The sequence below is a fragment of the Protopterus annectens genome, chromosome 11.part0, assembly GCF_019279795.1.
Source record: "Protopterus annectens isolate FY-2018-M chromosome 11.part0, PAN1.0, whole genome shotgun sequence".
Classification (NCBI taxonomy): Eukaryota; Metazoa; Chordata; order Ceratodontiformes; family Protopteridae; genus Protopterus; species Protopterus annectens.
Genome location: NC_056745.1, coordinates 1,060,961,825 through 1,060,976,300, shown reverse-complemented (window position 1 = coordinate 1,060,976,300; position 14,476 = coordinate 1,060,961,825). Strand labels below are relative to the sequence as shown.

The window sequence follows — 14,476 nt, the reverse complement described above, 5'->3', positions numbered from 1 at the left end:
AAAGAGTGGCTTTCCACTGATATAAGTATGTTTTTTCTGCATTTTCTCCTGTGACTGCTAGTTTCGCCGAAAAGCGATTCCTAGCATTTCTGAACTTTAAAAAACTTTCTCTGCTGCATACTAAACTGTTTTTTGCTGTCAGCACTTTTTAAAGCTATTTAAAACATTTTTTGTGCTGTTTAACTGTTAGAGGCTACACACTAAAGTGTGCTAGACTGTTATAAGCATTTAAAGTGTTTTTGTGAAAGTTTATTGTATCTTCTGCCAAAAAATGAAAAAAAAAAGAAAAAAAATTCTTGTTTCCCACCTTTTCTAAGCTAGTCTAGTCCACATTTGAGGTTCTGCTGAATTCAGAACTGTGGTATAAGTTCCTGTGTTGCCCATATCCTTACGTAGACAGGAGGAAGTTTCTATGGTCACCAGTGAGAGTGAAGAGTTTTGAGAAGCCTATCTTTCCCTGGAGGAGTGGTCTCAGCCCAGCAACTAGTAGTTTATTGACCATTTTGGTTTAATTCCTACCTCTTTCTCCACTATGCCTTAAAACCTGCATTTTCATTTGCGATTGTATACTACTCAGCCAAGCTCCTTGTGGTGTCCTGCAGAGTACTACATGCATCAGAGCGACAAAAGAGTGACTTTCAACTGATATAAGTATTTTTTCTCTTCATTTTCTCCTGTGATTGCTAGTTTCACCGAAAAGTGATTTCTAGCATATCTGAGCTTTAAAAAACTTTCTCTGCTACATACTAAACTTTTTTTTTGCTGTTAGCACTTTTTAAAGTTAAGTAATTTTTTGTGCTGTTTAACTGTTAGAGGCTACACACTAAAGTGTGCCAGCCTGTTATAAGCACTTAAAGTGCTGTTGTGAAAGTTTATTGTATCTTCTGCCAAAAAAAGAAAAAAAAATTTGTTTCCCACCTTTTCTAAGCTAGTCTAGTCCACTTTTCAGGTTCTGTTGAATTCAGGACTGTGGTATAAGTTCCTGTGTTGCCCATAGCCTTACTTGGATAGGAGGAAGTTTCTCTGTTCACCAGTGAGAGTGGGGAGCTTTGAGCAGCCTATCTGTCCCTGGAGGAGTGGTCTCACCCCAACAACTAGTAGTTTATTGGCCATTTTAGGCTAATTCCTTTCTCCTTCATCTTCCTGCCTAACAAAACACATTTGCATGGTTTTGCACTTGCATACTACTCAGCCAAGCTCCTCATGGTATCCTGCAGAGTACTACAAGCTGCAGAGCGACAAAAAAGTGACTTTCAACTCATATAAGTATTTTTTCTCTGTATTTTCTCCTGTGAATGCTAGTTTCACCGAAAAGTGATTCCTAGCATTTCTGAGCTTTAAAAAAATTTCTCTGTTGCACACTAAACAGTTTTTTTTTTTGCTGTTAGCACTTTTTAAAGTTTTTTAAGCTGTTTTTTGTGCTGTTTAACTGTTGTAGGATTCACAATAAAGTATGGTAACCTGTTATAAGCATTTAAGTTGTTTTTGTGAAAGTTTATTGTATCTTCTGCCAAAAAAATAAAAAAACAAAAAAAAATATTCTTGTTTCCTACCTTTTCTAGGCTAGGCTAGTCCAGTTTTCAGGTTCTGCTGAATTCAGGATTGTGGTATAAGTTCCTGTGTTGCCCATATCCTTACTTGGATTGGAGGAAGTTTCTCTGCTCACTAGTGAGAGTGGGGAGCTTTGAGCAGCCTATCTGTCCCTGGAGGAGGGGTCTCTGACAAGCAAATAGAAGTATAATGGTCTTTATGGGCTAATTCCTATCTCTTTCATCTCCCTGCCTTAAAACCTGCATTTGTACGATTTAGCACTTGTATACAACTCAGCCAAGCTCCCCGTGGTGTCCTGCAGAGTACTACTAGCAGCAGAGTGACAAAAGAGTGACTTTCAACTGATATAAATATTTTTTTCTCTGCATTTTCTCCTGTGACTGCTAGTTTCACCGAAAAGCGATTCCTAGCATTTCTGAACTTTAAAAAACTTTCTCTGCTGCATACTAAACTGTTTTTCTGCTGTCAGCACTTTTTAAAGTCATTTAAGTAAATGTTTTGTGCTGTTTAACTGTTGGGGGCTACACACTAAAGTGCGCTAGACTGTTATAAGTATTTAAAGTGTTTTTGTGAAAGTTTATTGTATCTTCTGCCAAAAAAAGAAAAAAAAAACAAAAAAAATTATTGTTTCCCACCTTTTCTAAGCTAGTCTAGTCCAGTTTTCAGGTTCTGCTGAATTCAGGACTGTGGTATAAGTTCCTGTGTTGCCCATATCCTTACTTCGATATGTGGAAGTTTCTCTGTTCACCAGTGACAGTGGGGAGCTTTGAGCAGCCTATCTGTCCCTGGAGGAGTGGTCTTAGCCCCGAACTTAGTAGTTTATTGGCCATTTTGGGCTAATTCCTATCTCTTTCTTCTCTCTGCCTTAAAACCTGCATTTGCATGGTTTTGCGCTTGCATACTACTCAGCCAAGCTCCTCATGGTGTCCTGTAGAGTACTACAAGCAGCAGAGCGACAAAAAAAAGTGACTTTCAACTCATATAAGTATTTTTTTCTCTGTATTTTCTCCTGTGACTGCTAGTTTCACCGAAAAGTGATTCCTGGCATTTCTGAGCTTTAAAAAACTTTCTCTGCTGCACACTAAACTGTTTTTTTTTTTGTTAGCACTTTTTAAAGTTATTTTAGCTGTTTTTTGCTATTTAACTATTGTAGGCTATACAATAAAGTGTGCTAGCCTGTTATAAGCATTTAATGTGTTTTTGTAAAGGTTTATTGTATCTTCTGCCAAAAAAAAAAACAAAAACAAAAAAAAAATATTCTTGTTTTCTGCCTTTTCTAAGCTAGTCTAGTCCAGTTTTCAGGTTCTGCTGAATTCAGGATTGTGGTATAAGTTCCTGTGTTGATCATATCCTTACTTGGAATGGAGAAAGTTTCTCTGCTCACTAGTGAGAGTGGGGAGCTTTGAGCAGCCTATATGTCCATGGAGGAGTGGTCTCAGTCCAACAACTAGTAGTTTATTGGCCGTTTTGGGCTAATTCTCCCTGCCTTAAAACCCGCATTTGCACAGTTTTGCACTTGTATACTACTCAGCCAAGCTCCTTGTGGTGTCCTGCAGAGTACTACAAGCAGCAGAGTGGCAAAAGACTGACTTTCAACTGATATAAGTATTTTTTCTCCGAATTTTCTCCCGTGACTGCTATTTTTCTCAAAAAGCGATTTCTACCATTTCTGAGCTTTAAAAAACTTTCTCTGCTGCATACTAAACTGATTTTATTTTTGCTGTTAGCACTTTTTAAAATTGTTTAAGCCATTTTTTGTGCTAACTGTTGTACGCTACACACTAAAGTGCAGTAGCCTGTTATAAGCATTTAAAGTGTTTTTGTGAAAGTGTATTCTATCTTCTGTCAAAAAAAGAAAAAAGCAAAAACAATATTCTTGTTTCCCACCTTTACTAAGCTAGTCTAGTCCAGTTTCCAGGATCTGCTGAATTCAGGACTGTGGTATAAGTTCCTGTGTTGCCCATATGCTTACTTGGATAGGAGGAAGTATCTCTGTTCACCAGTGAGAGCGGGGAGATTTGAGCATCCTATCCGTCCCTGGAGGTGTGGTCACAGCCCAGCAACTATTAGTTTATTGGCAATTTTGGGCTAATTCCTATCTCTTTCTTCTCCCTGCCTTAAAACCCACATTTTGCAGTTTTGCACTTGTATACTACTCAGCCAAGCTCCTCGTGGTTTTCTGCAGAGTACTACAAGCAGCAGAGTGACAAAAGAGGGACTTTCAACTGATATAAGTATTTTTCTCTGCATTTTCTCCCGTGACTGCTAGTTTTGCCAAAACGCGATTTCTAGCATTTCTGAGCTTTAAAAAACTTTCTCTGCTGCATACTAAACTTTTTTTGCTGTTAGGTCATTTTAAAGTTGTTTAAGTCGTTTTTGTGCTGTTTAACTGTTGTAGGCTACACACTAAAGTGTGCTATCCTGTTATAAGCACTTCAAGTGTTATTGTGAAACTTTATTGCATCTTCTTCCAAAAAAGAAAAAGAAAAACAAAATAAGATTCTTGTTTCCCGCCTTTCCTAAGCTAGTCTAGTCCAGTTTTCAGGTTCTGCTGAATTCAGGACTGTGGTATAAGTTCCTGTGTTACACATATCCTTACTTGGATAGGAGGAAGTTTCTCTGTTCACCAGTGAGAGTGCGGAGCTTTGAGCAGCTTATCTGTCCCTTGAGGAGTGGTCTCAGCCCAGCTACTAGTAGTTTATTGGCCGTTTTGGGCAAATTCCTATCTCCTTCATCTTCCTGCCTTAAAACCCACAGTTGCATGGTTTTGCGCTTGCATACTACTCAGCCAAGCTTCTCGTTATGTCCTGCAGATTACGACATGAAGCAGAGCGAAAAAAAGTGACTTTCAACTCATATAAGTATTTTCTTCAATGCATTTTCTCCTGTGACTGCTAGTTTCACCGAAAAGCGATTTCTAGCATTTCTGAACTTTAAAAAACTTTCTCTGCTGCATACTAAACTGTTTTGTTTGCTGTTAGCACTTTTTAAAGTCATATAAGTATTTTTTGTGCTGTTTAACTGTTGTAGGATGCACACTAAAGTGTGCTAGACTGTTATAAGCATTTAAAATGCTTTTGTGAAAGTGTATTGTATCTTCTGCCAAAAAAAGAAAAAAAAAAACAAAAAAATTCTAGTTTCCCACCTTTTCTAAGCTTGTCTAGTCAAGTTTTCAGGTTCTGCTGAATTCAGGACTGTGGTATAAGTTCCTGTGTTGCCCATACCCATACTTGGATAGGAGGAAGATCTCTGTTCACCAGTGAGAGTGGGGAGCTTTGAGCAGCCTATCTGTCCCTGGAGGAGTGGTCTCTGCTCAGCAACTAGTAGTATAATGGCCGTTTTGGGCTAATTCCTATCTCTTTCATCTCCCTGCCTTAAAACCTGCATTTGTGCGGTTTTGTGCTTGTATAATACTCAGCCAAGCTCCTCGTGGTGTCCTGCAGAGTACTTCATGCATCAGAGTGACAAAAGAATGACTTTCAACTGATATAAGTATTTTTTCTCTGCATTTTCTCCTGTGACTGCTAGTTTTGCCAAAAAGCAATTTCTACCATTTTTGAACTTTAAAAAACTTTCTCTGCTGCATACTAAACTGATTTATTTTTTGCTGTTAGCACATTTTTTGTGCTAACTGTTGTAGGCTACACACTAAAGTGCAGTAGCCTGTTATAAGCATTTAAAGTGTTTTTATGGAAGTTTATTCTATCTTCTGTCAAAAAAAGTAAAAAGCAAAAACAATATTCTTGTTTCCCGCCTTTACTAAGCTAGTCTAGTCCAGTTTCCAGGATCTGCTGAATTCAGGACTGTGGTATAAGTTTCTCTGTTCACCAGTGAGAGTGGGGAGGTTTCAGCAGCCTATCTGTCCCTGGAGGAGTGGTCTCAGCCCAGCAGCTAGTAGATTATTGGCCGTTTTGGGCTAATTCCTATCTCTTTCTTCTTCCTGCCTTAAAACCTACATTTGCACAGTTTTGTGCTTGCATACTACTCAGCCAAGCTCCTCGTGATGTCCTGCAGAGTACTACAAGCAGCAGACTGACAAAAGAGTGACTTTCAACTGATATAAGTATTTTTTTCTCTGCATTTTCTCTTGTGACTGCTAGTTTCACCAAAAAGTGATTTCTAGCATTTCTGAGCTTAAAAAAAACATTCTCTGCTGCATACTAAACTGTTTTTTTTTTGCTGTTAGCACTTTTTAAAGTTGTGTAAGTCTATTTTTGTGCTATTTAACTGTTGTAGGCTACACACTAAAGTGCGCTAGCCTGTTATAAGCATTTAAAGTGTTCTTGTGAAGGTTTATTCTATCTTCTGCCAAAAAAAGAAAAAAAAAATTTGTTTCCCGCCTTTACTAAGCTAGTCCAGTCCAGTTTTCGGGTTCTGCTGAATTCAGGACTGTGGTATACATTCCTGTGTTGTCCATATCCTAACTTGTATAGGAGGAAGTTTCTCTGTTCACCAGTGAGAGTGGGGTACTTTGACCAGCCTAACTGTCCCTGGAGGAGTGGTCTCAGCCCGGCAACTAGTAGTTTTTTGGCCATTTTGGGCTAATTCCTATCTCTTTTACCTCCCTGCCTTAAAACCCACATTTGCGCGGTTTTGCGCACTGCGCAGCACCAGTTAGCTAGGGTTAAAATATTCCATGCTCCACGAAGTCTGCTCTTTAATTTTTCCCTTAGAACTAGTCAAACTCTCAATTAAAGCACTCTAATGTTCCTTTTACAGCCCAAGCTCTCAGTAAGCACTAATAAATGCTAACACTACACCTCCCCTTTACTATACAGTAGTACAAGGCTCCCTATTCGTCCCTACCAGACAATCAGTAAATCAGTTAATTTACCCAGACAGGCATGCCCAAAGGGCAGTTTCAGGTATACTCTCCAGTCCAGCTGGTGAATCTGGGAATCTTGAGGCAATGTTACAACTGCCTCATGTACATAGACAACCCTCTCCTCCTTCCAACAAACACAAATGTATGTGAGAGATGCAACTATACAGCCAAACTGGAGGCCATGCTCTCTCAACCCAACCAGGAACAGCCAGTCTGGAGGAGAAGGGAAACACTTGCACCACACTTCCAGTCTTACATACACCAGTCATACATGCACCAGCAAACAACACAAATAAATACACAAAAACATACTCAGAGGCTCTAAATAAAAATCTGCCTAAGCAGTAAAGACCTCCAAAGTAGACATCCAAGTAACCTACACCATCAAACAACAACCACGTATCACATACTTCACAAAGTCAGTGTGCCACGCAACCACAGCCCTTAAGGTTAACAACACACCCAATACACTAGTAATAGGTGTCTCTATTGTTATGCACATTGACATTCCACTCACTAGACTGAACAAAAAGAAGGTTACTGTAAGCTGCCTGTTGGGTGCCAGGATCTGCCACATAACACAAGCATTCAGGTCACTCCAGAACAAATACAAATATGACTCTGTCATTGTACATGTTGGCGTGAACGACCTGAGACGTACCTCCCTGGACTACATGAAAAGAGACATAGAGGAGCTGTCTGATCATGTAGCCCAGGCCGGTATGACCCTGACCCTGAGTAGCATCTTGCCCTCACCAAGAATGGTGCCACAATACAAAGAAAAAATGATCAGTTTTAACAATTAGCTAAGCTATTGGTGTCGTTCAAAGGGGATCCAGTGTCTGTCAGCCTGGGATGACATGCTCGACAAGCCATGCTGCTTCACCAGAGATTGCTTGCACCTGCCACCCTTAGGCTTTCGAAAACTGGCCAAGGCTCATGTCACCCCCATAGTGCCTTTTTTAGGCAAGGCTCAAAAGACAAACCCACCTCCCTAAACAACACAAGTAACCAAAAACTGAGGGTAATGCTACTCAGTGCCAGAAGTCCAAACCTCAAAATACATGCACTCGAGGCACTCCTTAGCATGGAGAAAATTGATATCTGTGCAGTGACAGAAACCTGGTTCAAGGCTCCAGAAAGCACCCCAGCACTACCAGATACAACTCATACCATACCTTTCAGCCTCAGAACCTGGACTGAAATACAAAAGGAGGGGGTGTATCCATTTTCATAAAGGATACCCACACCTCCAGGTTAGTAGCACAGCATGTGGTCTCGGAGACCATCCATGTGCAACTAACGGTGGGCAGAACTGCTTTTCAGATTGTAGCTTGCTACAGAACACCTACCATGCCTCAGGACCCCCACTCAGCATTCCTGAGAACATTGGAATACATAAAGTTCCTACCTAACACCATGATATTGGGAGATTTCAACTACCCAAACATTGACTGGGATAACTACTCAAGTACAAACTCCTTTGCCCAACGCTTCCTACAGTTTATAAATTCAAATGCCCTGGAACAGCTGGCCATCACGCCCACAAGAGGTGACAGCATATTGGACCTGATCATCACCAACATGAGGGATCTGTGCTCTACACCAGAGGTAAACCCTTCGTTGGTAAGATCAGATCATAAACTAATCACACTGGACATCCACATCCCAACCCCACCCTCAGTCAAGGAAACCACTGTGAAAAACTTTTCAAAAGCCAACTTCTCACTTCTCAAGACCGAGGTGGAAAGTTTCAAAGCCCCCTTACTAAAGAATAATGCTTCCCAAACTGCAGAATCCTTTACAAATGCGCAGAATACCTTACAAATGCATTCTATGAGCATCTACAGGAATGCATGGATCGAGCCATCCCAAGTAAAACCAAGACTTACTTCTCCAAAAAGAGGAAACCAGTCTGGTGGTCCCTGGCCATAAATAAGCTATACAACAGAAGGAGGAAACTATTACATGATAGAGCAAAATCCCAAAAAGGAAAGGCATTACTGATCAATATTAGCAAGAAACTACGATCCCTCATAAAATCATCCAAGACTAGTTTCGAAAGAAAAATTGCCAAAGACTCTAAAGATAATCACAAAGCCTTCTTTAACTATGTCAAGAATCTAGGTGGCAAGATATGCTCTGAGCTAGTGGTAAATGGCAAAAAATACACTGAACTGACTGACATTGCCAACATCCTGGCTGATGGATTCAGTGCAAATCTTTACCCCCCCCCCAAAGGGGCCTGTGTCCATCCCAGAAGAATGCAGAGCCCCAGACATCACAGACAAGCTGGTAAAAGCAGCCCTCTCCAAAGCTAAAAACACAGCGTCAATGGGACCAGATGGTATCCCAGGCTGCGTCTTACACGAGCTCCAAAATGAACTAAACCCTCACCTAAATTCAATGTTCAAACTCAGCCTTACCACAGGCTATGTATCCAAAGAATGGCATACAGCAACAGTCATCCCACTCCACAATGGTGGTGCCACAACAGAACCTGGGAACTATTGCCCTATAAGCCTGACTAGCCTGGTCTGGAAAGCTATGGAGCGAATCATCATGGATCTCATAAACAGAGACATTGGGAACCTCCAGAAACTGGACCCTACCCAATTCAGCTTTGTTAAAGGCAGATCATGCCACCTAAATCTAGTTGACGTCTTTGAAACAGTTACCATAGGTTCATAGGTTCATAGATTAGTACTAAGCTAACTGCCCTTGCGAGCCATTTTAAGCCTAGCCAATTATCCCTTGTGAGACTCAAACCCTGCACCTTGTGTTTGTAAGGCAAGCACCTTAACCATTAGGCCACCCTCCCAACCCACCAAGGCCATAGATGAAGGAAGGGTAGTCCACACAGCCTACCTGGACCTCGCTAAGGCCTTAAACACCATTTCCTACTCTGGCATCATAGATAAGCTGACCAGCTTGAACATTAACCCCTATGTCACGTGATGGGTTGCCAACTGGCTCATGGATAGAAGACACATGGTCAGAGTTGCGGGTGCCATGTCCGACTCTAAATCAGTTACAAGTGGCATCCCACAGGGCTCAGTCCTGGGACCCTTACATTTTGGTGTATACTTCTCTGAGGTACAGGCAAGCACGGGAGGACTATGGCTGACCAAGTTCACAGATGACTGCAAACTGGGTGCCATAATTGACTCTCTGGCTGACACAGACATCCTCCAGAAGGGTCTCACAGAGGCAGATACCTGGTGTCAGAACCATGGCCTCAAGCTGAATGCAAAAAAATGCATTGTCATCCCCTTTGGGAAAAACAAAGTGCCCACGAATGATCACATAGATGGTAATCCACTAAGTATGGAAGATGTAATTATGGACCTGTGGACCCAGGTAGATAGCAACCTCTCCTTTGATAATCATATTGCCAAAGTGGTTAGAAATTCCTTCTATGTAGCCCACTTAATCACGAAAGGGTTCACATCTAGATCAAGAGAGGTCATTGAACCCCTCTACTCATCACTCATTAGGCCCATAATAGAGTACAATGCCCCATTTAGAATGTACCTTACTTGACACTTGCAACAGCTGGAAAGACCATGGAAGTACCTCACCAAGAGGATCATGGGCCTCAAACAGATGCCCTATGCAGATCAACTAAAGAAACTCCAGCTGTACTCAGTTTCTTACCGCCTGCTCAGAGATGATCTCTGCCTGATGTATAAGGCCATGTCCAACCCGGAATTAATGGATATGCTCCACCTCAAGAAAACCAAATATCTTGGAGCCACATGCTCCAGTGAATTAAACCTCAACACAACAATAAACAGGACATGCTGGAGGGATAGATTCTTTTCCCAGAGACTTCCCTCACTCTGGAATAGAATCCCAGTTTATGTTAGGCAAAGCCCCTCACTGACACTCTTCAAGAGAAATCTTGACGAGTGGATGGGAAATCTTAAATTCACCCCTGGGATCACTTCAATGGCCCTGCTAGACAGAGGCCCAGGTAACTAATTTAAAAGGGAGGTGAAAGCCAACACATTCTGGCTAGGCTTATAAATGCCCTTGGGCAGATAGCCTAGTACCTACCTATGAACCTATGAACCTAATTGTTCTGATTGGGGCTAGTAGATTAAGAATACTTAGGAAGTCAAAGTTAAAGTATTCTATTGCCTTGTCCTGAGGGAGAGTTTTGAGGGGGGCCCAGTTGCAGGATGTTAAAGCTTCCAGAAATTGATCTCTGGGGAAGTTTTTGTGGGAGCGGATTTGAAACAGTGTAGGGGAGTTTTCAGATTTCAGTTTGTGTCTAAGGATAAAATTGGGGTTGTGGTCACTGAGAAAGGTGGGAAGTGTACCACACTGATGGGCAATGTTGGCCTGATTAGTGAGCATCCAGTCCAAGGTGGATTCTCTCTTTGTTGTCTTGTCAGTACCAGTGGGTGACTGAATGAGTTGGTTGAAGTTATATAGGTTAATATGGTTGATGGGTGCTTGGGAGTGGATAGAGTTCCAGTCGATGTTGACATCACCTAGAACTGTAGTTTTTTTGGGGAAGGGAATGGGAGGCCCAGTGAAGTACTGATTCTAGAGTGGTTAGGTTGTCTCCTGGGGGTATATAGATCCCAAGTAAGTTTAGGTGCTTGTGCTGGTTTAAGAGGAGTTTAGCAATTATAGTTTCAACATTATTGAAGTTAGGGAATTCTTTTTGTAGAAGCAGGAGTTTTAAGTTAGTTTTGTAAAGTAGGGCAATACCACCCCCTCTTTTGTGTAGTCTGTCTACCCTTTCAATGTTATATCCGGGTGGGGTTATGAAGTTGTTCTTGATATGGGGCTTAAGCCATGTCTCAGTAATGAGTATTATGTTGTGGTTATATAGAGAGATAGTGGTATGCAGTTCTTCTATTTTGTTCATGATGCTATGAATGTTAATGTTGAGTATTAGTAAGTTGGAGGATTTGTGTTTAAATGGAAAGTGGGAATTGCATGTGTTATTGTAGGTAGTTGCTGGGCTGGAGTTGGGGTGAATATCACCTCCTAGAAGTAATTGGGCTGCTATGTTGGTAATAAATTTAAGGTATGACATTATTAGGGAGTGGAATCTGAGGCTTGATTATTTTCTGCATTGTTCGATATAATAAATTGGTGAGGTAATATTAAAGTGGGATTTACATGGTTGGGGATGTAATAAGTTTGAAAAGGTGATTTGTGGAGAAGGGTAGAGTGGGAGACCTGAGGTAATTGAGGTTAATTAGTGAATAGTGGTAGGAGGTAATGATGGAGCTAATGTAGAGGCATATGGATAAGGAAACCAGTGGTAGTGGGGTATTGTGATATTGGGAGTGTGGGGTATGGGTAATTTTGGTAATGATTTTATTCGGGCGATGGTGGTGCTATGGAATGGTCGGATTACTATGTGCAAAAATAATGCAGCATGAAGTTGCCATACTTATTTATATGCTTAGAATGCTTAGTAAAATTTACCATTATGTTAAGAATATAAATAGATATATTTCTGGTGTGTTATAATAGTCTTAGCCATTATTTTGCTCACTTACCACAAGTGCCATTCCTCCAGTCACCAACAGGTCTGTTCTTTAAAGCACATGCTTTGGCATAGTTCCCCAGTGACTCACACATGGTGGTCGTTGGTTGGTTAGAAATACATGTTGTGCTCTTACATTTCTGAAAAACAGAATCAACATTAACGTTAGAATTGAAAAATATATCAATAAAAAATAATGTGGATAGGAATTTAGAAATGACAGGCAGATGGCAAATGCATTTGAATACTTAATAACATTTCATGTTCAATTATTTCATAGTTAAGCCTTTGTTTCTTGTCAAGTTGGTATCAGTTATTGCCTTATTTCTATTGTACCATGCTTTAGGTTCTCAATGGTACCCTTTAGCACTCAGTTCTGCAGAAAAAAGGCATTTAGTGACAGATCTCCATATATACTACAAATATATAGCCATATAGTCTCATGTTGTCATACTCCAAGCTGCAGTGAAATAAACTTTACAGATTTTGACATCTTTGATAACATCAAACTTCAGAAAAACTCTACTCCTCCTTTTAAAACTTCAGTAACCAAAATTTTATCTGATGATAAAGTTAATTGGTTTTCTCACAGCTGCAGCTGAGACAATTTACAACTTGGTCAATCCCCTCAGCTGAAGTTTTAAGAGAAAACAAAAAGACAATGCCAGGCATCATATGAGTAATGATTTCTAGATAGATAGTGAATATTGCAAATAAAGGGAATGAAGTTTTAAATATATTTAGTAAAATGTATTTTATAGCATTTTCATTGCCTTATTAGAGTTTGTAGAGGAAACATTATATATTTTTTGTCAGTTTTAATTGTAGATAACATAAAAGCAAATTTCTGAAAGGATAGCATAGACATATGTGTGACATTATCTGACATATGTGGGAGATTATCTATCATTCTGCTGTGATAATTTATTTTCCCTACATAATGGTCATAATGCATAATGCAGCTCTCCTGTTCTCTCGCTGTACCATTATTCTCATGTTAATGATTTGACATGACACCAAAAATAACATTTATGGACAGAAAAGTCTTTCCATATTCATGAAACAATTTATGACTGCAGCATTTAATGGCACAAGTCAGTATTTTTATTTGCAAATTTTAAGGGAACATGTCAGTATTTCTGTTTATGTAATCCTTCTAGAATAAGAACCAAGATTTTAAAATACATTTTTTCATTTGTCAGTCTTACAGGCACAATAAATAAAAACAAGTTAATTCAGCCTTCTAATTTGTGACAACTGATAGTAGGCTGCATTTCAAGAAAATAACATTCATATTGTGACTGTGTACATGTGTGTAGGTGAGTGACTTTGTGGGTTAATGCGCAATAAATTTATAATGCAAATTTAGGATGAAAAGAAACAGGTTTTATAGTGAGTGCAGTGCACCCAGATCTAAATATTTACAATAGCTATGATTAAATTACCTAAAATATAACTAAACAAGAGGACATACATTGCTAAACATAATTCACATTCACTACTAAAATAATACTAGAGAAATTTCTTGAAACTGTTAGAAAATTAAATTACTTCAAAACTGGAATAAAAATGCACTCATATAAAATCACGTTCAAAAACGACTAAATGACTTGGGTAAAGACCTTTTCAAAAGATCATTTAGACAGCTAAAACCTCCAATAACATATTAAAAACAAATAAGTATATGGAGGGTTAATCTGTGGTATACATGATATATTTTATATCATAGGATTAAGGATCTTACTTTGCAATTAGTGCTTGATCCCTCATCATACACACATTACATAAACCTACAGTCCAATAATATATTGTGAGAGGGCATAGCCCATTCATGAAATAGGAAATATAGTTTTTTTAACTGCATGAAAACTGATAAAAAGCTACTGACTTCCTTCAGACAGACTGAAAATAAAAAATAGAAAGCAGCATGTATGTTTGTATAAGACATAATAACTATAACTAATCTGTGAATCTCAAGACTTATTTCAGTTTCTTAATGTACCTGTCTTTTAAGTATGGTTTAGTCATTCATACCATGAATCCCATTAGATTCCAAACTGAACTATTTTTGTGACATATTACTAGAATACACATTCACATACATTCTTGAGACACATTGTATAATTTGAAATCCAAACCTAATAACACATTCTGCATTAAACTGCCATCAATGCAGAACACTTAACATGTTAACTTTTTTATATCAACATTTTAACTTTTTGCTTATGCCTCTGCGGTGTTAACTAACAGGAATTTGTATTGCTGCTTCAGTTTTTCCTATATAAGATGATTGAGATGAGTCTGAAATAAATAATTAAACAAGGATGTTTGATTTACATTTATCAAACTGGATTAGGGGTGATTAAGCATTACAGAGTTTTTTTTTATTTCTGACAGCAAGAACAATGTTTATTGATCATCAGCAGAATCTACAAATAACACATGCAGTGCAAACCACATGCATATGGCATACTCATGATTTTTACACCAATGCTTATCCTTGACAGTTTATTTATCTAAACATATATAACTATTACAGTTGAGTTCAGCACATTACAGTGGTTATATATTGGAACTGTCCAACTGTC

General features: G+C 39.2%; 1 protein-coding gene across 17 annotated transcripts in view; it reads right to left on the bottom strand.

The window, feature by feature from the left end:
* LOC122815694 (mucin-19-like) overlaps positions 1-14,476 on the bottom strand; it is a 505,085-nt gene that overhangs the window by 301,829 nt on the left and 188,780 nt on the right. For all 17 annotated transcript variants that reach the window (XM_044088394.1, XM_044088400.1, XM_044088403.1 and 14 more), the window contains exon 16: positions 11,902-12,028. In XM_044088394.1, coding sequence (XP_043944329.1) covers positions 11,902-12,028 — 127 coding nt within the window. The remainder of the gene's footprint in view (positions 1-11,901; positions 12,029-14,476) is intronic.